General features: G+C 42.6%; 1 protein-coding gene and 2 pseudogenes across 5 annotated transcripts; 2 read left to right on the top strand and 1 right to left on the bottom strand.

Moving 5' to 3' along the window:
- Positions 1 to 1288: 1288 nt before the first annotated feature.
- Positions 1289 to 2526, top strand: LOC148163261 (uncharacterized; annotated as a pseudogene).
- A 10271-nt stretch (positions 2527 to 12797) lies between these two features.
- Positions 12798 to 24840, bottom strand: FPR2 (formyl peptide receptor 2). 5 transcript variants are annotated; one of them, XM_028091526.2, is made up of 3 exons: positions 24796 to 24840; positions 15019 to 15096; positions 12798 to 14393 (listed from the first exon to the last, which is right to left on the bottom strand). In XM_028091526.2, exon 3 carries the CDS (start codon positions 14380 to 14382, stop codon positions 13327 to 13329), a length of 1056 nt encoding a protein of 351 aa, XP_027947327.2. In that variant the 5' UTR covers positions 14383 to 14393; positions 15019 to 15096; positions 24796 to 24840; the 3' UTR covers positions 12798 to 13326. The 5 variants fall into 5 exon arrangements, with proteins under 5 accessions (XP_027947327.2, XP_027947326.2, XP_027947330.2 ...); XM_028091525.2 differs by lacking the exon at positions 15019 to 15096 and having other exon boundaries at positions 24796 to 24834; XM_028091529.2 differs by lacking the exons at positions 15019 to 15096; positions 24796 to 24840 and adding an exon at positions 14922 to 14994.
- On the top strand, positions 15763 to 17160 carry LOC114199565 (glycoprotein-N-acetylgalactosamine 3-beta-galactosyltransferase 1 pseudogene; annotated as a pseudogene).
- Positions 24841 to 25462: the final 622 nt, after the last annotated feature.

The following is a 25462-nucleotide window of genomic DNA, read 5'->3' as shown; positions in this document are numbered from 1 at the left end:
TCCTGGATGCTGTTCAGAAGAACCTATACTGGGATGTAATTTTGGAAAATTATAGCAACCTCGTGTCTGTTGGTAAGGACCCTTGGTGAACCCTCAGCCTATTGCCATTCCTTTCTTAACTGCTGGAATTTATAAGTTTTCTGAAATGTTTAACGTCTTTGAACTTATGATTTATGGATGGTAGAACCTTTGTGTCTGTCTGAACCTGGGGAGGGGATCTTGCTCTCACCTCCCAAATGAAGGTTTTTCACTTTGCTGAGGTGCTAACTCTGAAGCAGTCCCTTGCTACTTCTTCAGAGGTTCCAGAGACCAAGCTCTTGGCACCGTGTTTATCCGTCTGCAGATTGTTAGGCTTCCAGACTAGCAGCAGCCCTCCATCTGGAACAGGGAGTCATGGGTTATAGAGGGAGAAATCAGCAGTGAGGGCCATCTAGGTGAGTGGGTAAAAGCCAGGTCCGTGAGTGAAAGCCTAAGGAACTAGAACCTTTGATAGGTTATTTTGAGAATACTACCTAAAAACCCTTAAACCCTTGAGGCACCTGGCTGGCTCAGTAAGTAGAGCATGTGTCTCTTGATCTCGGGGTCGTGAGTTCAGGCCCCACTTTGCAGGTACAGATTACTAAAAAAAATAAACTTTTTTAAAAAAAGAAGGACATAGGCCCTTTATGTCTTTGCCCTCTGTGTCAGATCTGCAACTTAGCTAGGACCCGGCTTTCTTGGTTATTCTCTCTTTCTAGCATCTTCACTCTTTATCACCAACACTGCTCACGTTGCCTTCCTCCTACTCAGCGTCTCACCTGTGGTCAGAATTAAGCTTTCACAACACATGGATTTTTCCCCATAACCATGACTTCTTTGTTGCTCTGCTTCCCTTCTATTTTCTCTTCACCTTCTAATGGATGCCTCTAACTTGTATTCTATTTCCAGAACATCATTTCTTTCCTTGATCCCTTGATCCTTGTTATGAGAGTTGGCCCCTTCCAGTACCTAATCATATACATTCATTGGTCTCCTTCATAGAAGACACCTGGCAAGCTGATGATGGTATAGATTGGGATTTGGGAAAACTCTGACAGGCTGGATCCCATGGGAGAGGCACCAGGAATGTGATGTATTCAGCAAAATATTTCACCTGTGAAAAGACTTTGATCAATTTGACTCAAATGGAAAAACTTTGAAACATAATTTAGACTGACTTTTCCAGAACAGAAATTATATAAGTAAAAAACCTGAAAAGTTATTTTTCCACACTATGCACAAAAACACTCATTCTGGAATTGCTATGAATATGATTGTGGAGAAGCTGTCAGTAAGACACTGTGCCTCAATGAGTCATATAGAAATGAGATTTTATAAATGTAGTGAATGTCAAAGATCTTTTAACCATATGTCACAACTCCTTCTACACTGAGAAGTAACAAAGGAGAGAAACTCTGGATGCAGTGAATGCAGAAAATTTTTCTCACAGAAATCACAGTTCATGTTATACCAGAGAATTCACACAGGAGAGAAAATACATGAATGCGATGAGTGTCTGAAATCTTTTCTTCGGAAGACAGAACTTATTTTACATCAAAGAACTCACATAGGAGAGAGCCTTATGAGTGCAGAGAATGTCCAAAGGCTTTTAGTAGTAAGTCTCAGCTCACTCTACACCAGAGGTGTCACACAGGAGAGAAACCCTATGAATGCAGTGAGTGAGTGTGGGAAAGCCTTCCCCCACAAATCTACCCTGATTTTGCATCAGAGAACTCACACCGGAGAGAAACCGTATGAATGTAATGAATGTTGGAAAACCTTCATTAGTAAGCCACACCTCATTAAGTGTGAGAGAACTCATACAGGTGAGAGACCCTATGGATGTAAAGAATGTGGAAGAACTTTCTCTCTTAAGTTTAGTTTCACTTTACATCATAAAATGCGTACAGGAGAAAAGCCCAATGAATTCAGTCAGTGTCAAAAGCTTTCATCTGCAGGTCACAGCTCCTTGAAGACCAAAGAACTCACACTGGAGAAAAACCCTTTTCACGTAAAGAATGTCCAAAGACTTTCATCCAGAAGTCAGAGCTCACTTTACATCAGAGAATTCATACTGGGGAGAAACCTTGTAAATGCAGTCGAAGTCAGAAAGCTTTCGTGCGGCAGTCAGAATGCGTTTTACCTCAGAGAGTTCATACTGGGGCGGGGGGTAGCCTTTCTGATGTGGTGAATTGGAAAGCCTTCGGCACCAAATCACCACTCATTATATATCAGAGAACACACAGGGGAGAGAAACCCTATGGATGCAGTGGTTGTGGGAAAGTTTTCTCACAGAAGTCACAACTCCCGGTACATTAAAGAACCCATACAGGAGAAGAACCATATGAACACAGTGATTGTCAGAAAGCCTTTAGCCGAAAGTCCCCACTCATTATGCCCCGTACAGGAGAAAGGCCCTGTGTATGTAGTGAATATGGGAAAGCTTTCACCTGGAAACCTGGCCTGATCAAAGAACACATACAGGAGAGAGACCCTACAACGCGGTGAATGTGTGAAATCCTTTGGTGTCAAGGCACATAGTAGTCAGGTTCCATGCCTGGTGTCATAGAGTAGAGAAATCAGATGGAGAAGATGGATATGGTGGAGATGAAAAAGCATTTAAGGAGGCCATTCTAACATGAGATAGCAGGCGTATGGGAGACCGTTCTTATGGGGACTAAAGAAAAGCTTCCAGTCAGATGTTTACTTTCATCGAGAATTAAATGAGAGAGAAATCTCGTGCTGTAGATAAATATGACAAAAATCTTCAGTAATAACCTGCAGTGCAATCATTCGTCAGAAGGCATACATGAGAGAAACTGAATTTAGCAAATGTGCAGAAGTTTTCACACAGAAACCCATGGGGGAAAGAAACTGTACACAGGGGAGGAATGTTGCAATATTTTCATTGAGAAACCAAATTTCAGATGCATCGGAGAGTTTACGCCAGAGTGAATCATAGAAGAGTAATGAATGTGAGAAAAATCTTTTATTGAAAGTCAGAAGCATGTGATATTAGAGAATTTACACTAAGGAATAACTCTGATGGCCATAAAATACTTGAAAACCTTTTCTTTTTTGAAAACCTTTTCTGATTATGAAAACCTTTTCTGATTATGAAAAAAAAATGTCCACAGATAATACACGTAAGAATGCAAACCTGTGGGGGCACCTGGGTGGCCAGTCGCTTAAGTACCCTACTCGTGATTTCTGCTCGGGTCATGATCTCAGGGTCATGAGGTCAAGCCCTGCCTTGGGCTCCATGCTCAGTGGGGAGTCTGCTTGGGATTCTCTCTCCCTCTCCCCCTCCCCCCCTTCTCTCTTTCTAAACTAAATTAATTTTTTTAAAAAGGGGGTGCCTGAGTGGTTCAGTTAGTTGAGCATCATACTTGGTTTTGGCTCAGGTCATGATCTCAGGGTTGTGAGATGGAGTCCCATGTCAGGTTCCATGTGAGGTGGGGAGTCTGCTTGAGATTCTTTCCCTCTGCCCCTCCCCCCATTCATGCTCTTTCTCTCTCTCAAATAAATCTTTAAAAAAAAAAAAAGTGGGGCATCTGGGTGGCTTAGTCAGTTAAGCATCTGCCTTTGGCTCAGGTCATGATCCCAGGGTCCAGGGACGAGCCCTGCCTGCATCAGGTTTCCTGCTCAGCAGGAGTCTGCTTCTTCCTCTCTCTCTGCCCCTCCCCCTGACCCGTGCGCTTGCTTGTGCACTTGCTCGTGCGCTCTCTCTCTCTCAAATATTTAAAAAAATAAAAATTAAAAAAGTTTTTAAAAGCATGGGGATGACTACACCATGAAATGCAGCTCTAATTGTGTATAAGAACTTATATTTAGGAAAAATTAAGCCAGGTCAATAATTTGGGATCATTTCCTCTAGAAGTAATTTTATAAAGTAAGTCATGTTCTTGCTGTGAATACCATGTTATATCATGAATACCCTGATAAAGAAAATATTTCAAAAGGCTTTCGGTATGAAGAAGACATCAGTGTTCACTGTGGAGTATGAGCCTTTTTAAGTAAGTGTATAAATGGAACATTCAGAATAAGAGAAGTTACCAACAATTTCTGTTATATATCTAGGTGTTTATTTCCTGATAATATCATGGAACATGCTTTTTGAGCTTTGAAAATTGTGACTTTTTGAGCTATATGTGTTAAGTATATTTATAGGTAAGAGGTGAATATATGTTTTGTAACTATATTTTGAACTGATTTCAAAATTACAGAAAAGTTGCAAGAAGAGATATAAAAAACTTAAAAAAAATTTTTTTTAGAGAGAGAGTGCGCAAGCGATTGGGGAGAGGGGCAAGAGGGAGAGGGAGAGAAAATCCTAAGCAGGTTCCATGCCCAGTGCAGAGCCCGAAATGGGGCTTGGGGCTCGGTCTTACAGCCCTAAGATCATGACCTGAGCCAAAATCAAGAGTCAGATGCTTCACCGACGGAGCCACCCAGGGACCCCATACAATGCTTTTCATCCAGATTACCCAGGTGGTAACGTTTTACTGCATTTGCTTTATTATATTCTCTCTCTGCATGTATACACACATACATATTATTTTGTTTTTCTGAGCCATTTGAGAGAGAGTTTCAGATAGATGCCTCTTCGGTATGTAAATACTAAGAACAAGGACATTCTCCAGTATAATCACAGTGTAACTATTAAAATCAGGAACATTGATTCAGTACTATTATCTAATTTACATCTGGCTGGCTCAGTTGGTAGATCGTGCAACTCGATCTTGAGGTCATGAGTTTAAGCCTTACATCGGGTGTAGAGATTACTAAAAAATAAATAAACTTAAAGTTACTTGGGACAGTTTTAAAAATTACATTGGAGTGGTTATGAATAATAAAATCAGATTAGTTATTTTCTGTTTGTATTCTGTCTTAGAATTTTTGTACCTATCCTTGTTGATGTTATTTTTTTATATGCAAAACATTAGCATGGCTCCAGAAGTCAAAACTATACCCAAAGGTATACTCAGCAAAGTAATTTATATGATTTTTAGTACATAGACTTCCCATAAGAAATTCCAACATTTGTATTTTGCATCACAACAGTGCGGTATCCTTATAACTGGAGTAGTATATGGATCACTATACTCTCTGCAACCTATTTTTTTGGATGAGGATGAATGAGGGTATAGAGGGAAATATATGACTCTTTCCCAATATTTCTGAAAGGGTTCAAATTCCTATTTACTTACGCTTATTCATGACTGTGAAATAAGAATAAGGATAGTTTGGAGCACCTAGCTGGCTCAGTCAGTAAAGTGTGTGACTCTTGATCTTGGGGTCATGAGTTTAAGCCCCACATTGAGCACAGAACTTACTTAAAAAAGAGAAAAGAGAAAAAAAAGAATAAGGGTAGTTCCTTTTACAAAAGAGAGAGAGCGCTAATTATTTTATGTTTTACATATGCTGAGGCAAAAACCACATGTTCATCAATGGGACACTATACCACAGGGAAAAGAAATGAGCTGGAGCTATGTTTATCAGTATGATTGAATCTCACAAGCATAATGTTGGTTGAAAAGTCTGGTCACAGAATACAGTGTAAAAATTAAATGGTATAAAAAGGAGCATCTGGCTGGCTCAGTAGGAAGAGCATGCACATGCAACTCTTGATCTTGGGGTCGTGAGTTCAAGCTCCACCTTGGGCAAGTAGAGATTACTTGAAAAAATAAATAAATAAATGGTATAATCAAATAAATTTCTTAGAGATACATATATAGTAAAACTATAAAGAATAGTAGGGGAATACTAAACAAAATTTTAGGATATTAGTTACTTGTTGGTGTGAAAGGGGAATTTGGTCAGAGAAGGCAAAGAAAAGGCTTTCCCAGCGTCAATAGTATTCTCTCTCTGAAGCCTAGTGGTGGATGGGAGTCTTCACTTATTTTGTTTTCTATCTTACATACATACAATATGTATGAAATATTACAATTTCAGGAAGTACTATAATATGTGAATAAACATCAGCATCACTTTCCTTTGTTCTGGCTGTGATACCTAATTGAGAAAAAGTGTCTAACCCAGGTACTTGGTAATCATTACCTACTATATTTGAACAATAAGATTGCATAGTGTCTTTCCATTGTTTTTATCTTTGTAGGAATTTCATGAAGTTTCTGACAATAAAGTCAGAACATCCTTATATTAGCCAAATATTTCAGAGAATTGCATACTGAGATTTTGGAACAGTAAGAAATAATTTGGCTTCATTTTTGCCTCACTGCGAATTTCCACACGACAAATCATTAGAAACCAGGCTTTTGTTTTAAAGCAGTAGGTACGGCGGGGCGGGGGGGGGCTGGGTGGTTCAGTCAGTTAAGCGTCTGCCTTAGGCTCAGGTCATGATCCCAGGGTTCTGGGATCAAGTCTTGTCTTCCTCTGATTTATTTCACTTAGCATAATCCCCTCAAGGTCCATCCATGTTGTCACAAATGGCAAGATTTCCTAATTTTTTATGGCTAAATAACAGAATACATAGTTTGCTCATCTGTAGTTTTAACTACTTCCCTGGCTGGTTCTCTTGTGGCCACAGTGGAGCTCAACATGGAAATACCACCATAGACAGTGTTTGGGGGAGGTGAGGCTGAGAATATGAGGACAAACAGACAGTGTAAAACATTTATAACCTATTTTCTTCAGTCTAGTGACAGTGAGGGGTGAGGTGAAGGCCAGTCTTTGGAATATACGTTCGGATGGATGAGGATATCCTGGATTTCCTGGAAGATTGTTGGTTCAGGGAGCCCCAGAAAATTTACTCCAGAGCCTCTCCCAGTGGGGATGAAGAAGTGAGATTCAGCAAAACTTCCGCTTCCTTTATTGTGTCTTAACTGCAAGCAACCACTAGGTGGGAGTTATGTTCTAACTTGGGGTTTTCATTAGCTCTTGAACAAATAAAGTAACACAAGGAGCATCAACCCAGGTCAAACCTGAGTTGTTTTGCTTTTGCTGGCCTTTGATCCCCCAGATTTCTCTCTTCTAATCCTAAAAAAATCCTAAAATCCTAATCCTAAAATCCTGTTCTAGGTAACGTAGCTCTGATATGAATAGGATGCTCCACCTCAGGCTGCCTGGGTTCCCGAAGCCAAGAGCCTTCTTTAGTGTAAACGGGAATGGACACGAGAGGAATTGATTTTTTTTTTAAATAACCTTATTGGGGCGCCTGGGTGGCTCAGCTGGTTAAGCGTCTGCCTTCGGCTCAGGTCATGATCCCAGGGTCCTGGGATCGAGTCCCACGTCGGGCTCCCTGCTCATTAGAGAGCCTGCTTCTCCCTTCCCCTCTGCCTGCCTCTCTGCTTACTTGTGCTCTCTATCGCTCTGTCAAATAGATAAATAAAATCTTAAAAATAAAAATAACCTTATTGTGAAGGATACCAAAGGTGCAGAAAAGTGAATAAAACACATGTACAATTTGTCCCATTCTTATAAAACAAACACCTATGTGCCTCCCACATAAGTCAAGATATAGAAACTTAAAGAACCCCAAAAGCGTGCCAGCCAACCTTGTATACTTTTCAGATCAAACTTGTTCTCTCCTCCTAGCTATGATCACCTTCTTGGCTTTTATGTAATAAATCCCTTGCTTTTTATTATTATTATTTTTCAAGATTGTATCTGAGAGAGAGACAGAGCACAGGTGGGTGGAGGGACAGAGGGAGAGGAACAAGCAAACTCCCCGAGCCCGTTGTGGGGCCCAATTTCAGGACCCCAAGATCACGACCGGAGCCAGAGTCAGACACTTAACCAACTGAGCCATACAGACACCCAAATCCCTTGCCTTTCAAAATCAAACCTAAGTAGTATAGTTTAACTACCTTTTGGAAAGCTGTACGTAAATGGAATATAACAAATCTATTCTGATGTATGTGATTTTTTTCACTTAACATGATGATCTTAAGATTGATCCATGTCATGCAGGCTGCTTCAACCATCTTTATTGTGTAGTAATTCATTTTAGGATTAGACTGCAATTGTTTACCCTACTGAAGATGGACATTTGGTTTGTTTCCAGTTTGGGGCTCTTATGAAATATGTAAGCATTTTATAATCTTGGGCACGCTCTATTGTCCAACTGTTTTTCCCTCATCATCTATGTGTCCTAGCGTTCACAGGCACATGTTTGTTGGCAGGGCATATATCTAGGAATGGATTTGTTGGGTCATAGAGTGATTTTTTAAAAGACTTTAAAATGCAAAACGGAAACATCTACATGAGTAAAAAGCTTCAAAAATTGAAAACATTTTGTTGATCTCTCACTGATTGCCTTTCCTTCCTTTTTTCCCCTGGGGAATATTTCTAATCAAATATATGTCATGGGGCACCTGGGTGGCTCAGTCGGTTAAGTGTCTGCCTTTGGCTCAGGTCATGGTCCGGGAGGCCTGGAGTCTCCGTGCTCAGCAGGGAGTCTGCTTCTCCCTCTCCCTCTGCTCCTCCCCCTGCTTGTGCTCTCTCTCACTGTCTCTCAAATAAATAAAATCTTTAAAAAAATCATATGTCATTTCCCCCTTAAATACTTTAGTATGTATCTGTAACCTAAGGATTTTTAAAAACTGTAGCCACCATACCATTATAATTGACAGTAATTTTTTAGTATTAGGGTTCTCCAAAGAAACAGAACCAATAGGTTGTGTGGGTGTGGGTGTATGATTTATTGTGAGGTATCAGCTGTCATGATTGTGGAGGCTGAGAATTTGGAGTTGGAAAGGGTGGGGAAGATGCCTTTCTGATTAATTAGTAATTCTGTCACTGTTCCTGAGAACTTCTCCTTTTAGAAGAGTAGAATATTGACAGCTTAACTCGCCCACGTCTGCGACTTCAAGACCAAAGCTGTCCTAGAGGGCCTTGAACAAGTTACTGGGGCAGCGACCTTTCTGTCAAGATGTATTTTGGTAACTGAACTGCTCACATTGCCCTCCTAATAGCTGCCTCCCCAGCCCCATAAGAAGACCATTTGTTCTTGGGTGTGGACTATAAAGATATATCTGTGTTTCCAAGATCTGGTACTAGTTCTTATTCTGTTTTCTTTTAAAGAGAGCATTTATATAACTGCTAATCATCAGAGGAATCTGATTGCACATCACAGTTACCAGAGAGCTTTGGGAATAAATATGGATTCCTGCATTCTGCACCAGACTTTGTTAATCGGAGATGGCTTGATGCTGCAGTGACCTGACCCATATTTTAAAAAAAAATACCTCCCGAGGTGATTTTGACGAACAGCATCAGTGGTAGGTTCACATTTGGGAAATAGTTACCTAGATGGTATTTGGAGCTGAGAGAGCCATGAGATGGGAATGTGAGGAAAAAACACAGTTGCTCAATCTTCAGTGTCCCAAGATTATGAGACATTCACACAGGTTCTCTTTTTATCTACCAGCAAGTTTATCTAGTATCTTAGGGTGGGATGGGGTACAGGAGAGATCCCCAGTCTCTTATCTCTGGAATGTACATTCTGGAATGAGGAGACTTCCTCCGTTAGAAAACAGATTTCCTTGCACTTAGACATTCACACTAGGGGGGGCACCTGGGTGGCTCAGTTGATGGAGGGCTGATTCTTGATTTCGGCTCAGGTCATGATGTCAGGGTTGTGAGATTGAGCACTGTGTCGGGCTCTGCACTGGGCGTGGAGCTTGCTTAAGATTCTCTCAATCCCTCTCCACCTGCCCACCCCCCCAAAAAAAATTCACTCTGGGGAAACTTGTGGAGGAGAGAATCTGGTTCTTCTAGAGGATCACTCCCAGTTGCTCCCAGTGAGGTTGTACAGCTCAGGAGGCTGGTCAGACTCCCATTTCCTTGCTTTGTGTTCTGGCAGCCACAGGGTGGAGCTCGATTTCTAAGTTTGTTTTCTTTAGCACTTGAGACCAGTAAGAACACCAAAGCCAGCCGTACCGGATTGTTTACTGCTCCTTTCTTTTGACCCCTCAGCTCTCCCTGTCCTGATAAATCCAACTGGCAAATTTAGAGAACTTCAGTGCCTCTATAAATGGGTTGCCCTGCTTGAGGCAGCCGAAATCCAGAAGCTGTGAAGCTTTCCTGGTATGAAGGAAAAGGAGCCTGAATTTCACTGAACTATTAAAAAAAAAAAAAAGTGGGATATAACAAACCTAAGGGCAAAAATGAATAAAAGGTAAACATGAAGATTTGGGACGCCTGGGTGGCTCAGTCAGTTAAGCATCCGCCTGGGGTCATGATCTCAGGGTGTTGAGATCAAGCCCCAGGTTGGGCTCCACCCTCAGTGGAGAGTCAGCTTGAGATTCTTATCCCTCTCCCTCTCACCTTTCTTTCCCTCTCTCTCTCTCAAGTAAAATGAATCTTTTTTTTTTTTTTTTTAGGTTTTATTTACCTATTTGACACAGAGACCGCTAGAGAGGGAACACAAGCAGGGGGAGTGGCAGAGGGAGAAGCAGGTTTCCCGCGGAGTAGGGAGCCCGAAGCAGGGCTCGATCCCCGACCCTGGGATGATGACCTGAGCCGAAGGCAGACGCTTAACAACTGAGCCATCCAGGCGCCCTGAATCTTTTTTTTTTTTTAATGAAGATTCATGTATTTGTGTAAAACAAATACCCATGTACCAGCAGCAAGTGAAGACGTAGATCATGATCAGCATTCCAGAAGCCATCAGCCGCAACATACTTTTTTCTGATCATTTTTCCTCCCTCCTTCCAACTGTAACCACTGTCTTGATTATAGCAGTCAATTCATCACTTTCCTTCATAATTTTACTACATAGTTATATATCTCCAACTGTCAGTTAAGCGTGTGCCTTCAGCTCAGGTCATGATCCCAGAGTCCTGGGATCAAGCCCACATCGGGGTCCCTGCTCAGCAGGGAGTCTGCTGCTCCCTCTCCTGCTCCCCCTGCTTGTGCTCTTTCTCTCTCTGTTCAACAAATAAATAAAATCTTTTAAAACAATAAAATAAAACAAACGATTTAGCCAAAAGGCCAGAGAAATGTTTAGAAACAATTTAAATAGCCATTAATAAGTAACTGATTAAATGTTTTGTTAGGTCAATCCAGTGGAATACTATGCAAGCTTTAAAAAGAAGGAAGAAACTCTTTACATGCTGATATACCTGGCATGTTATTGCTAAGAATTGCTAGAAGTTCACCTAGCTGAAAGGATGGCTGAGGAAAGTATTAATTTAGTTAGATGAATATCCACCTACTCTTGTAATGGACGGGGATGAATATTGGGTAGGAAGCTGGCAGTCTCTACCACATCCTACCTCTTTGCCCCCTCAACACCCGTGTGTACTCTTCCAAACAAAGTAATCCCATCCTTCCCAAGAGTGATAGCCCCAGTGTTTTATTTTGGAGTTTTAGCTTCAGTGAGGTTTATAAGTGTTTCTTTGTGATAAGCATTCCATAAACTTAAAAGAATCCTCAGCTTCCAGAGACCCAATACATAATGGTGCAGTAGGAACTGGGCATATGCAATGAAGACTTCCAATGAAGAACAGAAAAGTAGAGAGGATATAGCAGGCACTGTTCTGTTACAAATAACCAAGGCCAGTGAGCAGGAATCATAAGAATTCCCAGCCCTGACAGTGAAGCAAGTTTCTTAATTAGCCAGTTTGGAAGCACTGGTTCTATTGAGAAGGTGTACACCATCCTTTGTGGCTCCTGGCTTTGCACTCTTGCGTTTCTTCCTTGTGCCTCATTTTCTATGACCACACCTCAGTTGGACATTTCTTGGGAACTAAAAAGCATTTCTAGGAGTCAAAAATGCAAATGAAATGGGTACACTGCTGTGCAGTGGAGATGCAAAACTTTAGGGGTGACATGAGGGAAGTGGAGAAGGAGGATGACAGTAAAGCAGCAGAATGAGTGAGGGACTTCTGATAATAAGACGACCTAATATTTAGTTTGAGTTCTTTCTTTTGCCAGTGCATCAGGGAAGTATGTTACGCAGTTACAGATAATTTGTGAGTGATATTTGCAGAAAGGAAAAAAAAAAAAGCTGAGTACTGTTGTGGACTGACGGACTTCAAAACAAAAGCACCAGGCAACAGTTAGCCAGAGTGCTTTACTTGAAGCAGAAACTCAAAACCAGAGGTGTTCATAAAAATGTAAACCACATGGGAATTTGTAAATATTGTAAATTGCAGTGAGAATCTACTGGGCACTCCCAGTTCGTGAAATGAGGGTGAGAGATCATTTTTGCTAGACATTAAAGGTTCTTACTTGACACCTGGATGACATTATTGTTTACTGATTCATTAATTCAATATTTATTGAGTGTTTGTCTATCACACATTAGGCACTATTTTATACATAGGGTATGGGGATCCATCAGTGAACAATATGGGCCAAAATCCCTGCCTTCAGATAGTTTACATTCTCATTATGTGAAGGAAACCATACCAAGTACTACACACAGTTATCATACTGTTTCATGCCAATAAATCTGACAGTTTGGATGAAATGCTAAATTCCTTGAGAGCCAGAGTTTACCAAAATCGACAGAAGAGGAAATAGAAAATCTGAATAGTCCCACAACTATCAAAGAAATTGAACTCATTACTAAAAGCCTTCCCAGAAAGAAAACCCAAAGCCAACTGTCTTCACTGGTGAAATTCTAAACATTTATGAAAGAAAAGAATCAGAGGAATCACTTCCCAAGTCTGTTTATGGGGCCATCACAGTTTGATGTAAAAGCTAACAAGGACACTAGAGGAAAGGAAAGTAATAGACCCATCTTTACATACACATAAATGCAGAAGTTCTAAACAAATCTAGCGAGATAAATTATAAATAGACAAAATACATCATGACCAAATGTGGTTTATTCTGGGACTGCAAGGGTAGTTTAACATGCAGAAATTAATCAGTGTAATGTATGATGATACAAACGAAAGGATAAAACTATATGATCATCTTAATATATGCATATAATGCAAGTCATACAATCCAATAGCCATTCATGATTTTAAAAAGAAAACTCTTAGTAAACTATGAACACAAAGAAATTTCTGTAATCTGATTAAAAATAGCTTTAAAGAAACCCTAAGCAAAATTTTAATGGTAAAATAACTAGTTTTCCCCTTACTATACTCTCTCACCTAAACTTTACAAATTCCCCATCACTTTCTCTTCTCCCTTGTACTCTTTGACAACCTCCACTTTATCCCAGGGTAGAGGCTGAGGTCCAAAATCAAAATGACACCTTATGTCACTTTTTTCCCCCACAAGTCAGGGGACACCAAAGTATTTTTCCTGATGACCCAAGGTAAGATGAAGCTGGAAATGGGAGCAGGGTTGAGAGCATGCAGAGTTCGAAAATGTCCCACAGCCCCCTCACATTGCCCGTAACTCTGCTTCTGCAGATGGTAAAGCAGATTTGGCTGATGTGTCAATGGTCTGGGTTACATCCTCACTAAGGGCCCTCTCCAGACTGGCAGGCAGGGAGTGGATCAGTCTCTCTCGGAAGTCTTGGCCCACAAAGACATAGAGCATTGGGTTGAGGCAGCTGTTGAAAAAGGCCAGGGAGCTCGTTGGATTAATAAAGACAAGAAGGATTTTGTACTTATGCTCCAACAATATCTCTCTGAGCCAGACTGTGCTTAAAAGGGCAATCAGCTGAAAGGGGAACCAACAGAGAAAGAAGGAAGCCACAACAGCAGTAAGGACCCGTAAGGGACGGCTGGACTTAATCATGCCTTTTTTGTGTATCTTGGCAGCAATGAGCCCATAGCAGATAGCAATGATGGACATCGGCATGCTGAAGCCAATGATAAACCGGATGATCCCTCTGGCCGTCAGCATGGTGATGGCCACCTTCATCGTCTCTTCAGTACTGTTGCCCCAGGATGCAAAGTTGAAAGTACATCGTATATTCCCTGTTCCATCATTTACTGTAGTCAAGAAGATGAAAACTGGCAAAGTAAGCATTAGGGCAAGAATCCAGGGTCCGATAATCACTTTTGTAGCCAGACTTACAGTACGGTGGTTCTGGACCCAGACTGGATGCAGGACACAAATACAGCGGTCCAGGGCAATGCAAGCAATGAGGAAGACACTCCCAAACAGGTTTATGTCCACCACAATGTGAACTGCCTTGCATAGGAACCAACCAAAAGGCCACTGTTCTCTCATGGCCTTTGAGACAATGAGGAATGGTAGGGTGGCAGTGAAGGAGAAGTCGGCTATGGCGAGGTTCAGGTAACAGATGGTGGTGACTGTGCGTGGCATCTGGAATCCAGCCACCCAGATCACAAGCCCATTGCCCAGGATGCCAAGGACAAAGGTGATGCCAAGCACCACCAATGATAGGATCCACAGAACCGTGTAGCCCGCAGACTCATGGAGCATCTCTTCGGGTCCATCCATTGGGATGGAGATGTTGCTTTCCATCTTGCCCACACCTGAAACATTTCAACAATTGCCATGTCTCATCTGTGGAACCATCTTACAGCATCCCTATTCATGGCCAACATCAACCTCCACTAAGCTCCCACTCCAACCAGGACACCCGACTCTCCTGAAACTTGTGGCCAGTCATACTAAAAATTGGCACTCCCTTGGCTGTTACTTTGGGAGAGGATAGTTCTCCATATTCCCATAGTTATTCAGATGTATTCCACCTATCAGGCTGATTGCATAGTCAAGAGGATTTCAAGAATCCTGTTCACTAGCAGAAAACTACACTGAGGGTGTAGAGATAAGAAAAAAATGATAAATTATGGCCTAGTGAGGGGAAAACACTAGATTCAGAGTCAGTAGGTCCTCCTCTCACCCATGATTCACTGCACAGATGCTGGCAAGCTCGGCAAGCTCTTGCAGCCCCAAGTTCTCCCAGACTCCCAGCTCCCACTACGAGAACCCTTTGCTGGCTGTTTGCTTAGTATTGAGGTTAAAGTTTTAGGATTTGGTTTCAGTTCATAATTGAGGACCTTGAACAGTTACTGGTAATATGTAGTAATATTGTTACATCATGTGGATTCTGTGCTAGAGGAAGTCAGCAAAGGGGGCCCCATCTCTACTTTCAACCTTCTGTTTTTCATTGCTTGATATGGAGCTCTTCTCTGGGATGTGAAGAATTTTTACCCATGGCATAGCATTAGTGTTCTGTGGGATAAAGAATATGAGAGTAATAAAATTTGTTAGTAGTATCTGTTGGGTTCTTATCTGAGACCATGCACGGTGTTAATTGCTATTGGGGATCCAGTTTGATCTACATAAGAATGCTATAATGCTCATTATTTCTGGTTTTCATAAGAATAAACTGATGTTCAGAGCAATTATAGAAACTGCCCAAAGTCACTTCAGTAGTAAGTAGTAGAGGAAGGCCTTTGACCCAGGTTAATCTGGCTTTCTCTGTTACTAACTGTGACAGACATTGCTGGTTGCCCCCAACATCCATTTCCCTAGTCTCTCCTGCCCAAACCTCAGTTTTGTTTAGTTACTCATCCTTCAGGGAAGGTGTTCCTCTCAGTCTCTGGAGGCAAATTCTGATTAGTTTCAGCAGTAATTGGAATCCCCTTTGCTTTGCAAGGACTTGCTTTAACAGTGGGCACATGACTAAATCCTGGACAATAACACTGCTGGAAGATAACCGGGGGGGGGGGGGGGGGAGGAGCTTCTGGGATAGATTTCCTTGCTTTTAAGAATTAAGAATCCCCGGGCGGGGGGGGGGGGGGAGGGCGAGCTGGGTCCGCCTGGGCCGCCCCCAAGGAATGATCTGGGCGGCAGCGGGCGGCCCCAGCTAGCTGCCGCGAGCCACTTCTGTGGGTACCAGGAAGAGCTAAGGTTGCCAGTCTCGAGTCGTCCCCCTCTCCGCCCCCCAGGAGGGGCGAGAGGGAGCCACGGCTGATGTCAGAAATACACTTTCGGGAAATGGCTTCTAAATCTTGGCTGAATTTTTTAATCTTCCTTTGTGGATCAGCAATTGGATTTGTTTTATGTTCTCAGCTCTTGAGTATTTTGTTGGGAGAACAGGGTGATACCCAGCCTAATATTCTTCATAATGATCCTCATGCTAGGCACTCAGATGATAATGGACAAAATCATCTAGAAGGACAGATGAACTTCAATGCAGATTCTAGCCAACATAAAGATGAGAACACAGACATCGCTGAAAACCTCTATCAAAAGGTTAAAATTCTTTGCTGGGTTATGACAGGGCCTCAAAATCTAGAGAAAAAGGCCAAACATGTCAAAGCTACATGGGCCCAGCGTTGTAATAAAGTGTTGTTTATGAGTTCAGAAGAAAATAAAGACTTCCCTGCTGTGGGATTAAAAACCAGAGAAGGCAGAGACCAACTATATACTGGAAAACAATTAAAGCTTTTCAGTATGTTCAGGATCATTATTTAGAAGATGCTGATTGGTTTATGAAAGCAGATGATGATACATATGTTATACTGGATAATTTGACATGGCTACTCAAAATACAACCCTGAAGAACCCATTTACTTTGGGAGAAGATTTAAGCCCGATGTAAAGCAGGGCTACGTGAGTGGAGGAGAGGGATATGTACTGAGCAAAGAAGCCTCGAAGAGATTTGTTGATGCATTTAAAACAGACAAATGTACACATAGTTCCTCCATCGAAGACTTAGCATTGGGCAAATGCATGGAAATTATAAATGTAGAAGCGGGAGATTCCAGAGATACCGTTGGAAAAGAAACTTTTCATCCATTTGTACCAGAACATCACTTAATCAAGGGTTATCTACCTAGAACCTTTTGGTATTGGAATTATAACTATTATCCTCCTGTAGAGGGTCCTGGTTGCTGTTCTGATCTTGCAGTTTCTTTTCACTATGTTGATCCTACAACTATGTATGAGTTAGAATACCTCGTTTATCATCTTCATCCATATGGTTATTTATACAGATATCAACCTGCCTTACCTGAGAATATACTGAAAGAAATAAGTCGAGCATACAAAAATGAAGACCCAAAAGTAAAATGAGAACTCTTGAAAGAAAAACATAAATGAAGAGGTAAAATGTCTAGCATTGCACTGAAGAACTTCTGCATTTCTGATACAGAACACTGGAATCCCAGTGAGAAATTCTTTCTAAATGAACATTCCATATTAGAAATCTTTCATATGAATGACTGTAAACTGAAGCTTTAAGTGAGCTGTGAAGTCTGTTAAAATGTGTTTTGATACAGTAATATATATATATATATATCTGAAAAACTTGTGTTTTTAAAATGTGGCCAGGCAGAGGATCTAGAAATTAGATTTTTGTTTTCTATTCTTGACCACATGTATTATTTTCACTGAGAGACTAGAACATTTAAATTTTCTAAAACTACACTGCACATATTAATAACACAGATGATGCTAAATAGATCTGCCTTAAAGAAAATTTTAGAAGGAAACAGTGTTGCTTAATGTTATTTATAAACTCAAGACATGAACAGTATGATATAAATGAACCAAACCCCCCCACACACACTCATACATGCAGGTTTTGTCTAATGAAAATTTCCTGTGACTGTAATTGTCAGTATTTCTTCCAGACAAGGTAAAATAAGAATGGCACTTATCCTAAAGTGCATTAATAAAACCACATTTTGAAATTAAAAAAAAAAAGAATTAAGAATTCCCCCTTTAAAAAAAGAAGAAAGAATAATCCCCCCACCAAAAGAAAAGAATAAGAATTCGAAAAAATGTAGTGTCTGCATCTGGACCAGATGTAACTACTGCATCCAAATTCAACCCAGAAGTCTATGTGACTCGTGCCACATTAACAGATTTTCTCGTATTGTGATCTGTTAGCTGTATCAGAAATATCCAGAGTGGCTGGGGTGGCCTGGCTGGCTCAGTCAGTGGAGCGTGCGACTCTTGATCTTAGGCTTGTGAGTTCAAGCCCCACGTTGGGTGTAGAGATTACTTAAAAATAAAATCTTAAAAAAAAAAATATCCAGGGAGGCTACTAATAATGCATATTCATGAACCCCACTCTGGAATCTCTGCATAAAAGCTAAGGTGGTCTTCTATGGCCTCAAAAATTTGAGGATCAATTTACTCTGGGCTATTCGGCCTCCTTAAGAGAAATTGCAGTTACCGAGCACCTGTTCACATTTAATACTCATAATAATATTGCAAGATGTTGGGGCGCCTGGGCGGTTCAGTCAGTTAAAGTGTCCAACTCTTGATTTGGCACAGGTCATAATCTCGGGGTCATGGCATGGAGCACCACATCAGGCTCTGTGCTCAGCAGGGAGTCTGCTTGCGATTCTTTCTCTCCCTCTTCTGCCTCTCCCCGCCCCTCTCTCTAAAATAAATAAATAGGGGCACCTGGGTGTTTCAGTCCCCTAAGTGTCTGAATCTTTTGGCTCAGATCATGATCTCAGGGTCATGAGATTGAGCCCCACGTCAGGCCCCATGCTCAGTGAGGAGTCTGCTTGAGATTCTCTCTCCTCTCCCTCTGCCCCTCCAGCTCGTGCTCTTTCTCTGTCTCTAAAATAAGTAAATCTTTAAGAAATAATAATAGGGTGAAGGAAGGGGGTAATTGGTTATGGGCATTAAGGAGGGCACTTGATGTAATGAGCACTGGATGTTATATGCAACGGACGAATCACTAAATTCTACCCCAAAACTAATAATATGCTATATGTTAGCTAACCTGAATTTTAATAAAATAAAAACAGTAATAATAATAATAATAATACTGCAAGGTGTCTGTTATTATCCTTTTATCAAAGGGAAACTGGCCCAGGGGTTTCAGTAGTTTGTTCAACATCATGCGCAGCTAGTCAGCAGAAGTGGCAAGTTTTGAAAACTGGATTTAACCAATTCCAGAGCCACTGCCTTTGCCAGTCTAAAATGCTGCTTTTTAAAGGGGTTCCCCAAGATTACCTGGATGTGATCTCCCTCCCTCCTGTCCTTCTTCCTGTCTTTACCAGTCACTTTCCCAGCGGACCTCTATGGCACGTTGCTTGATTTAGTGCAGTTTCTCAACCTTGGCACCATTGACATGTGGGGCTGGATAATTGTTAGTTTTGGAAGACTCTCCTGTACATTGTAGAATGTTTAGCAGCATCCCTACCCCTACCTACCAAATGCTAGTAGCAGCTCCACCACCAGTGGTGACATCCAAAAGTACCTACAGACATTGTCAAATGTCCCCTGGGTTGGGGGGGGCGGGTGGCGGGAAGCACTCCCAGTTGAGAGTCACTGTTACCAGTGTAAAAAGTGCTGGGCTCTGGAGGGAGGTCAGTCTGTATTCTACTCTTCATCTGACACCTGCCCAAGGAGTTCTTAGTGCCATCTCTTTGAGCTTCAGTTTGCTCCTCGGCAGAATGGAGGCAGTTTTATGGTGAAGACTGATTTTTCAGGTGAGGATTAATTGAGCGTAGACATGGAAGTGTTTGAGGCAGGACCAAGTGAGTCTTTAACAGATGGGACCTCTTGGTCTTCACCTGGCTCTATACTGTGTCCTGGGGCTCAGTCCTGGGCCATGCATTGTGGAAGCTCAAGTTCAAGTCAAGAACAGCACTCATAACAGTAGTAGCTAGTACTTAGGAACATTTCCCATATGCTAAGAGCTCCTTTAGCCCACAACCCTCACATATGAGCATTTGAAATTCCACCAGAATTGTCCCGTCAACTCTCTTCCGCCCACCATACTTCCTTGACAGAGTCAAGTTCTCTCTACCCACTCACTAAGCACCCTGTGAGGCACTCAGAAGATATGATGTGTTCAGTGATACATAGATCTTGGTTTAAAAATGCTGCAGCAACAAGGAAGGACAATTGTGCAATGATAGGAGGGTAAAGGCCGATGAGGCCAAATTGTACATTATGGGCCCACCCTAGCTGTAGTTTGGGAGACAGGACCTGTGAACCACACACGATAATACTGTGGATTATTAGGGCTCCTGTTCAGTGAGCCCCTCAAATGTGCCAGTCACTGTCCATTTTATAATCGCCAATTACAGCAACCTTCTCTGGGATAAGGAGAGGAAACCATAGCTCTGGCAGGGGAAGTGACTTGCCTGGCGAGTGTCACAACTACTATGGGGCACAGCTGAATTTATGCCCCCGATTTCCAGTGGCAGCTCAGTACTTCTGTGTTAGCTTACTCCACTTCTCTAGCATATTTGCACTTCCAAGTTTTGCTTTTTTTTTTTCCCCTCCAAGTTTTGAAATAACTGTTTCAGTTCTCCTTTTCTCCTCTCTGCTTTTACCCGGCTTCTCCCCGCCTCGTCCCCGCTCTCAGCTGATGTCTTCGCCTCCTACTGTAATGGGAAAATGCTAACCATTAGAACTTTCCAGCCTGCCCCGCCCCACACCTTCCAGTCTACTTGCACCTGTTGCCCTGAGTAAAGCATTCTCACTCCTGCCAGCAGCTCCCCTCCCGCGTTTGCTCTGGATCCCTCTCTACCTCGCCTTCCTGAGAACTTTCCTCCTGCATTATCCCTTTTCTCTTCTGCCAAAGACAAAAATCCAAGATTTTCTTTCTACTAAGGCCATTCTCACTATCACATAAATGTTATCGTATCTCCTCCCTTTAGAAAGAAACCATCCCGGGCGCCTGGCTGGCTCAGTGGGCAGAGCACATGACTCTTGGTCTCAGGGTCGTGAGTTCAAGCCCCACAATGGGTGTTGAGCTTACTTTGAATAAATAAATAAATAAAAAGAAACCATCCTTGGCCCACATTCCGTTCCAGCTTCAGCCCTATTTCTCTCAAGAGAATTCTTTCTGTGAAGAGGATTCACAGCCAAACTTTAGAAAGGAGTGTCTCCACTCCTCACCGCACATTTTCTCCTAAACATACTCCAGACTGACTTCGCTGCTCAGCACTCCACAGAGTGTGCTCTCCTCAGGGACACCTGTGGCCTTTTTGTTGCCGACTCCATTGGTCCCTTCTCAGTCCTCATCCTGATACCTCAGGGATGTAGCACCCATGTGACCCCCTTCCTCCTCCTCCTTTTTTTTTTTAAAGATTTTATTTATTTACTTGAGAGAGAGAATGAGAGAGAGAGAGAGAGAGCATGAGAAGGGGGATGGTCAGAGGGAGAAGCAGACTCCCCGCCGAACAGGGAGCCTGATGTGGGACTCGATCTCGGGACTCCAGGATCATGACCTGAACTGAAGGCAGTCGCTTAGATGTATCCACAGTACACTCTTGGTTGTTGTTATAGCTCAATTGGCCACCTCTTCTCAGTCCAATTTACTAGCTTTTTCTCCTCTAAATTTAACTTTTTTTATTTTTAAAGATTTTTTTTTTTTTTTAAGATTTTATTTTAGGGAGAGAGCGCTCTCATGCCCATGAGCAGGGGGAGGGGCAGAGGGAAAAGGAGAGAGAGAGAATCCCAAGCAGACTCCACATGAGCATGGAGTCCAATACGGGGCTCACAACCCTGAGATCATGACCTGAGCGAAAATCAAGAGTTGGATGCTCAACCGACTGAACCACCCAGGTGCCTCTGAAAGATTTTATTTTTAAGTAATCTCCACACCCAATGTGGGGCTCAAACTCAAAATCTCGAGATCAAGACTCACACATTCCACTGACTGAGCCAGCCAGGCACCCCCTCTAAGTTTAACTTCACATGTTAGGGTGTCTCTGGGTTTATTCCTGCTCCCTTGCATCCTCTATACATAGTCTTTCCATAGTATCATCCAGTCTCATGGCTTATAATACCACACTGATAACTTCTTTTTAAAAAAGTTTTATTTAGGGGCGCCTGGGTGGCTCAGATGGTTAAGCATCTGCCTTCGGCTCAGGTCATGATCCCGGGGTCCTGGGATCAAGTCCCACATCGGGCTCCTTGCTCAGCAGGGAGTCTGCTTCTCCCTCTCCCTCTGCCTCACCCTCTGCTTGTTCTCTCTCTGTCTCTCTCGCAAATGAATAAATAAAATCTTTAAAAAATAAGTAAATAAATAAAAGGTTTTATTTAGGGGCGCCTGGGTGGCTCAGTCGTTCAGCGTCTGCCTTCGTCTCAGGTCATGGTCCCAGGGTCCTGGGATCGAGCCCCACATCGGGCTCCCTGCTCCGCGGGAAGCCTGCTTCTCCCTCTCCCACTCCCCCTGCTTGTGTTCCCTCTCTCGCTGTGTCTCTCTCTGTCAAATAAATAAAATATTTTTTAAAAAAAAAGTTTTATTTATTTAAGTCATCTCTACACACAACGTGGGGCTCAAACTCACAACCCTGAGGTCAAGAGTCACATGCTCCACCGACTGAGCCAGCCAGGTGCCCGGGTACCAATAGCCACCTGACTTCTTGAAATCTCCCTGTGGGAATCCCATAGGCATTCCAAACCTGGCATTACCCAAACCAAACTCTTAACTATCCCATCCCCCCAAATCTGCCTCTCTCCCAGTATTCCGTATCTATTTGAATTAAACACTCAGCTGTTAAATCTCCAAAACTAAAATGGATCCTTGATGTCTTTCCCAAGTCTATTGATTCTGTCTGCAAAGCAACTGAATCCACACCCAGAATCATTCCCATCCCCAGTGCCCTTGTCCATGGCCCCTCGTCTGGCTTGCATATTTGCCCTGACCTTGCAAATAGCTTGTTCCTGTTCCAAATGCCTCCCCCACCATTACCCCCCCAAAAATCCATCTTCAGACAATAGCCAACTGATCTTTTTTTTTTTAAGATTTTATTTATTTATTTGAGAGAGAGAGAAAGAAACAGCATGAGAGGGGAGACGGTCAGAGGGAGAAGCAGGCTCCCCGTTGAGCCGGGAGCCTGATGTGGGACTCGATCCCAGGACTCCGGGATCATGACCTGAGCCGAAGGCAGTTGCTTAACCAACTGAGCCACCCAGGTGCCCTGATCTTTTTTTTTTTTTAAGATTTTATTTATTTATTTGACAGAGAGAGACGCAGCCAGAGAGGGAACACAAGCAGGGGGAGTGGGAGAGGGAGAAGCAGGCTTCCCGCGGAGCAGGGAGCCCAATGTGCGGCTAGCCAACTGATCTTTTAAAAACAGAGAGCATGACATTATTCTGCTCAGCATTCTTCAGTGGTTTCCATACTCCCGACTTCTAAACTCAAGCTTACCGAGCACTCTTGGATCTTCCCTGTCTATCCTTTGGTGACACAATTTCCAAAGTGTAGGAGAGTCCTCACACCAACAAACAATTCTTGGACACCAGCAGGTGTCCAAGAATTCAACTCAATTCTGACACTATCAGACTGCACAGCTTAAAGGTTCAGTCCTAAAAGATGCCCCCCTGCCCCTGGGGCAATTCAGACACCAGTTACAAGCCCAGGATACCTGTGCTTCTAACTGACTGTCTCTAAATCATAGATTCCCACAGCGTCTTCCTTAGATTCGATTAATCTGTCGCAGTGGCTCACAGAACCCAGAGAAATATTTTACCTGCTAGATCACCAGTTTATTATAAAAGGATATAACTCAGGAACAGCAGATGAAAGAGATGCATAGGGCCGGGTATGGGGAAAGTACTCAGAGCTTCCATGTCCTCTCCAGGTGTGCTGCTCTACCCGCATCTCCACATCTCCACGTGTTTTCACCAACTCAGAAGCTCCCTGAAGCCTGCCCTTTCGGGGTTTTATGGAGGCTTCATTACATAAGCATGATTGATTAACTCATTGGCCATTGTGGATTGATTCAGTTTCCACCACTTCTTCTCTCCCTGGAGGTCCGGGGGCTGAGACTGAAAGTTCCAACCCTCCAATCACATGGTTGGTCCCCCTGGTAACCAGCCACCCCATTAACTTAAGACACCTCAATTTCTCTCCTGACTTAGGAGATTCCAAGGGTTTTAGGAGCTTTGTGTCAGAAACAGGACAAAAACCACATATATATTTCTAATTATATATCACAACATCACACTCAATCATACTCCATACTTTCACTCTGATCTTGCACAATGCGCTCCAACCAAATGGAGTTCCTTCAATTCCTTGAACATGCCAAGCTCATCGCCATCTCAGGGCTTCTGCGTCCTCTGTTCCTTCTGCCTGCGGTGCTCTTTCAAGCTTCCCACATTTGGCTTTTACTGAATCTTCATTCTCAGCTTAGTAATTACACCTTCAGAGGCCCCACCTGGCCCACAATGCAGAGCAGCAACTCCAGGCACAGTTTATCCTACCAGATATTTTTATTTATTTATCCATTCTTTCATTTTGTAGTCTAAATATCCTCCACATTAGGAGCGCCTGGGCGGCTCAGTCAGTTAAGCATCTGCCTTCAGCTCAGGTTATGATCCCCAGGGTTCTGGGGTCAAGGCCCGAATTGGGCTCCCTGCTCAGGGGGGAGGCTACTTCTCCCTCTCTCTCTGCCCCCCCCTGCTCGTGCTCTCTCTCGTGCACATGCACTCTCAAATAAATTTTAAATAATTTTACATAAATGAATGAATAAACAAATAAATAAATATCCTCCACATTCGCATATATGCTAGAAGACTACCAAATTCTTTCGGTGCTAAAACTCTAGAGGAACGCTGTCCGGTAGCAACATACGTGCAAGCTACACGTGAGGCTTACCATTCTTTCTACAAAGTAAAAGAAATTGATTTTGATAACATAATAATTTTAAATAATATAATGTATGTAACCCAACATATCAAAAAGAATACCATTGGAACATGTAACCAACATAAGAATTATCAATCAGCTATTTTACATTCTTTTTCCATGGTGAATCTTTGAATGTACTAAATGGATCTTAAACTTAAAGTACATCTTGGACCCGCGAGAGCTCAATAACCATATGTGGCAAGTGGATTCTATATTGGACACCCAGCTCTGAAGGTTTAGGAGGTATCTACTACCTAGCAGGTGTTCAAATAATAATTTTTGAAATTGTCAGGCCCCCAACTTACCACCAACTGAGATCTTTTTTCTGTTGCTAGCTCCCAGCTTCCTGCAGAGTGACTCAGGTTGGGCAGATATTTTATTGGGTAAGGTGGGGAGGGACGATGGAGCTGGAACCAATCAGGTGACAGAAACCCAGGGCTTTTTGCAATTTCCAGAAAGCACCCTGGATATGTCTATGTACTCTCCTTAGAGACTGAAGTCTGAATATTCCCCTCACCTCCAGCCTACTGTGGGAGACAGGAATTCAGCCCTCTAAATGTCAAGGGTCAAGGGGCGTGGGTGTCCAGGCCCTTTCTCCTTCAGAGATTCAGGAAAATGAAGGAAATAATTACGGAGGTGAGAAGAACTCAAGACAAGCAATACAAAGCGGGAGATGGTGGTTAAGCAAAAACTTGTTTCTTTCCTCACATAACAGTTCTGACACCAAGTGTGTAGTAAAGGGCTGGATCCCACAAGACTGCCCCATTTCAGATGCTACTTGCAAGTCCCAGGTTGTCACCTATACCTGACTGACCAGCTATAAATCAGGGGTCTCTGCAAACCCCTCCTCAGGTTCGGTAATTTGCTAGAGTGGCTCGACAAACTCAGGAAGGCAATTTGCTTTTGTTTACCAGTTTATTATAAAGGATACGACCCAAGACCAGCGGAAGCCAGCATCCATCATGTCAGTTT

This window comes from Eumetopias jubatus, unplaced genomic scaffold (genome assembly GCF_037043125.1).
Source record: "Eumetopias jubatus isolate StellerSeaLion01/CBP00866 unplaced genomic scaffold, mEumJub1_p1.0 scaffold_10, whole genome shotgun sequence".
Taxonomy (NCBI): Eukaryota; Metazoa; Chordata; class Mammalia; order Carnivora; family Otariidae; genus Eumetopias; species Eumetopias jubatus.
The sequence above is the reverse complement of the archived record's forward strand: the minus strand, read 5'-3'. Positions and strand labels throughout refer to the sequence as shown.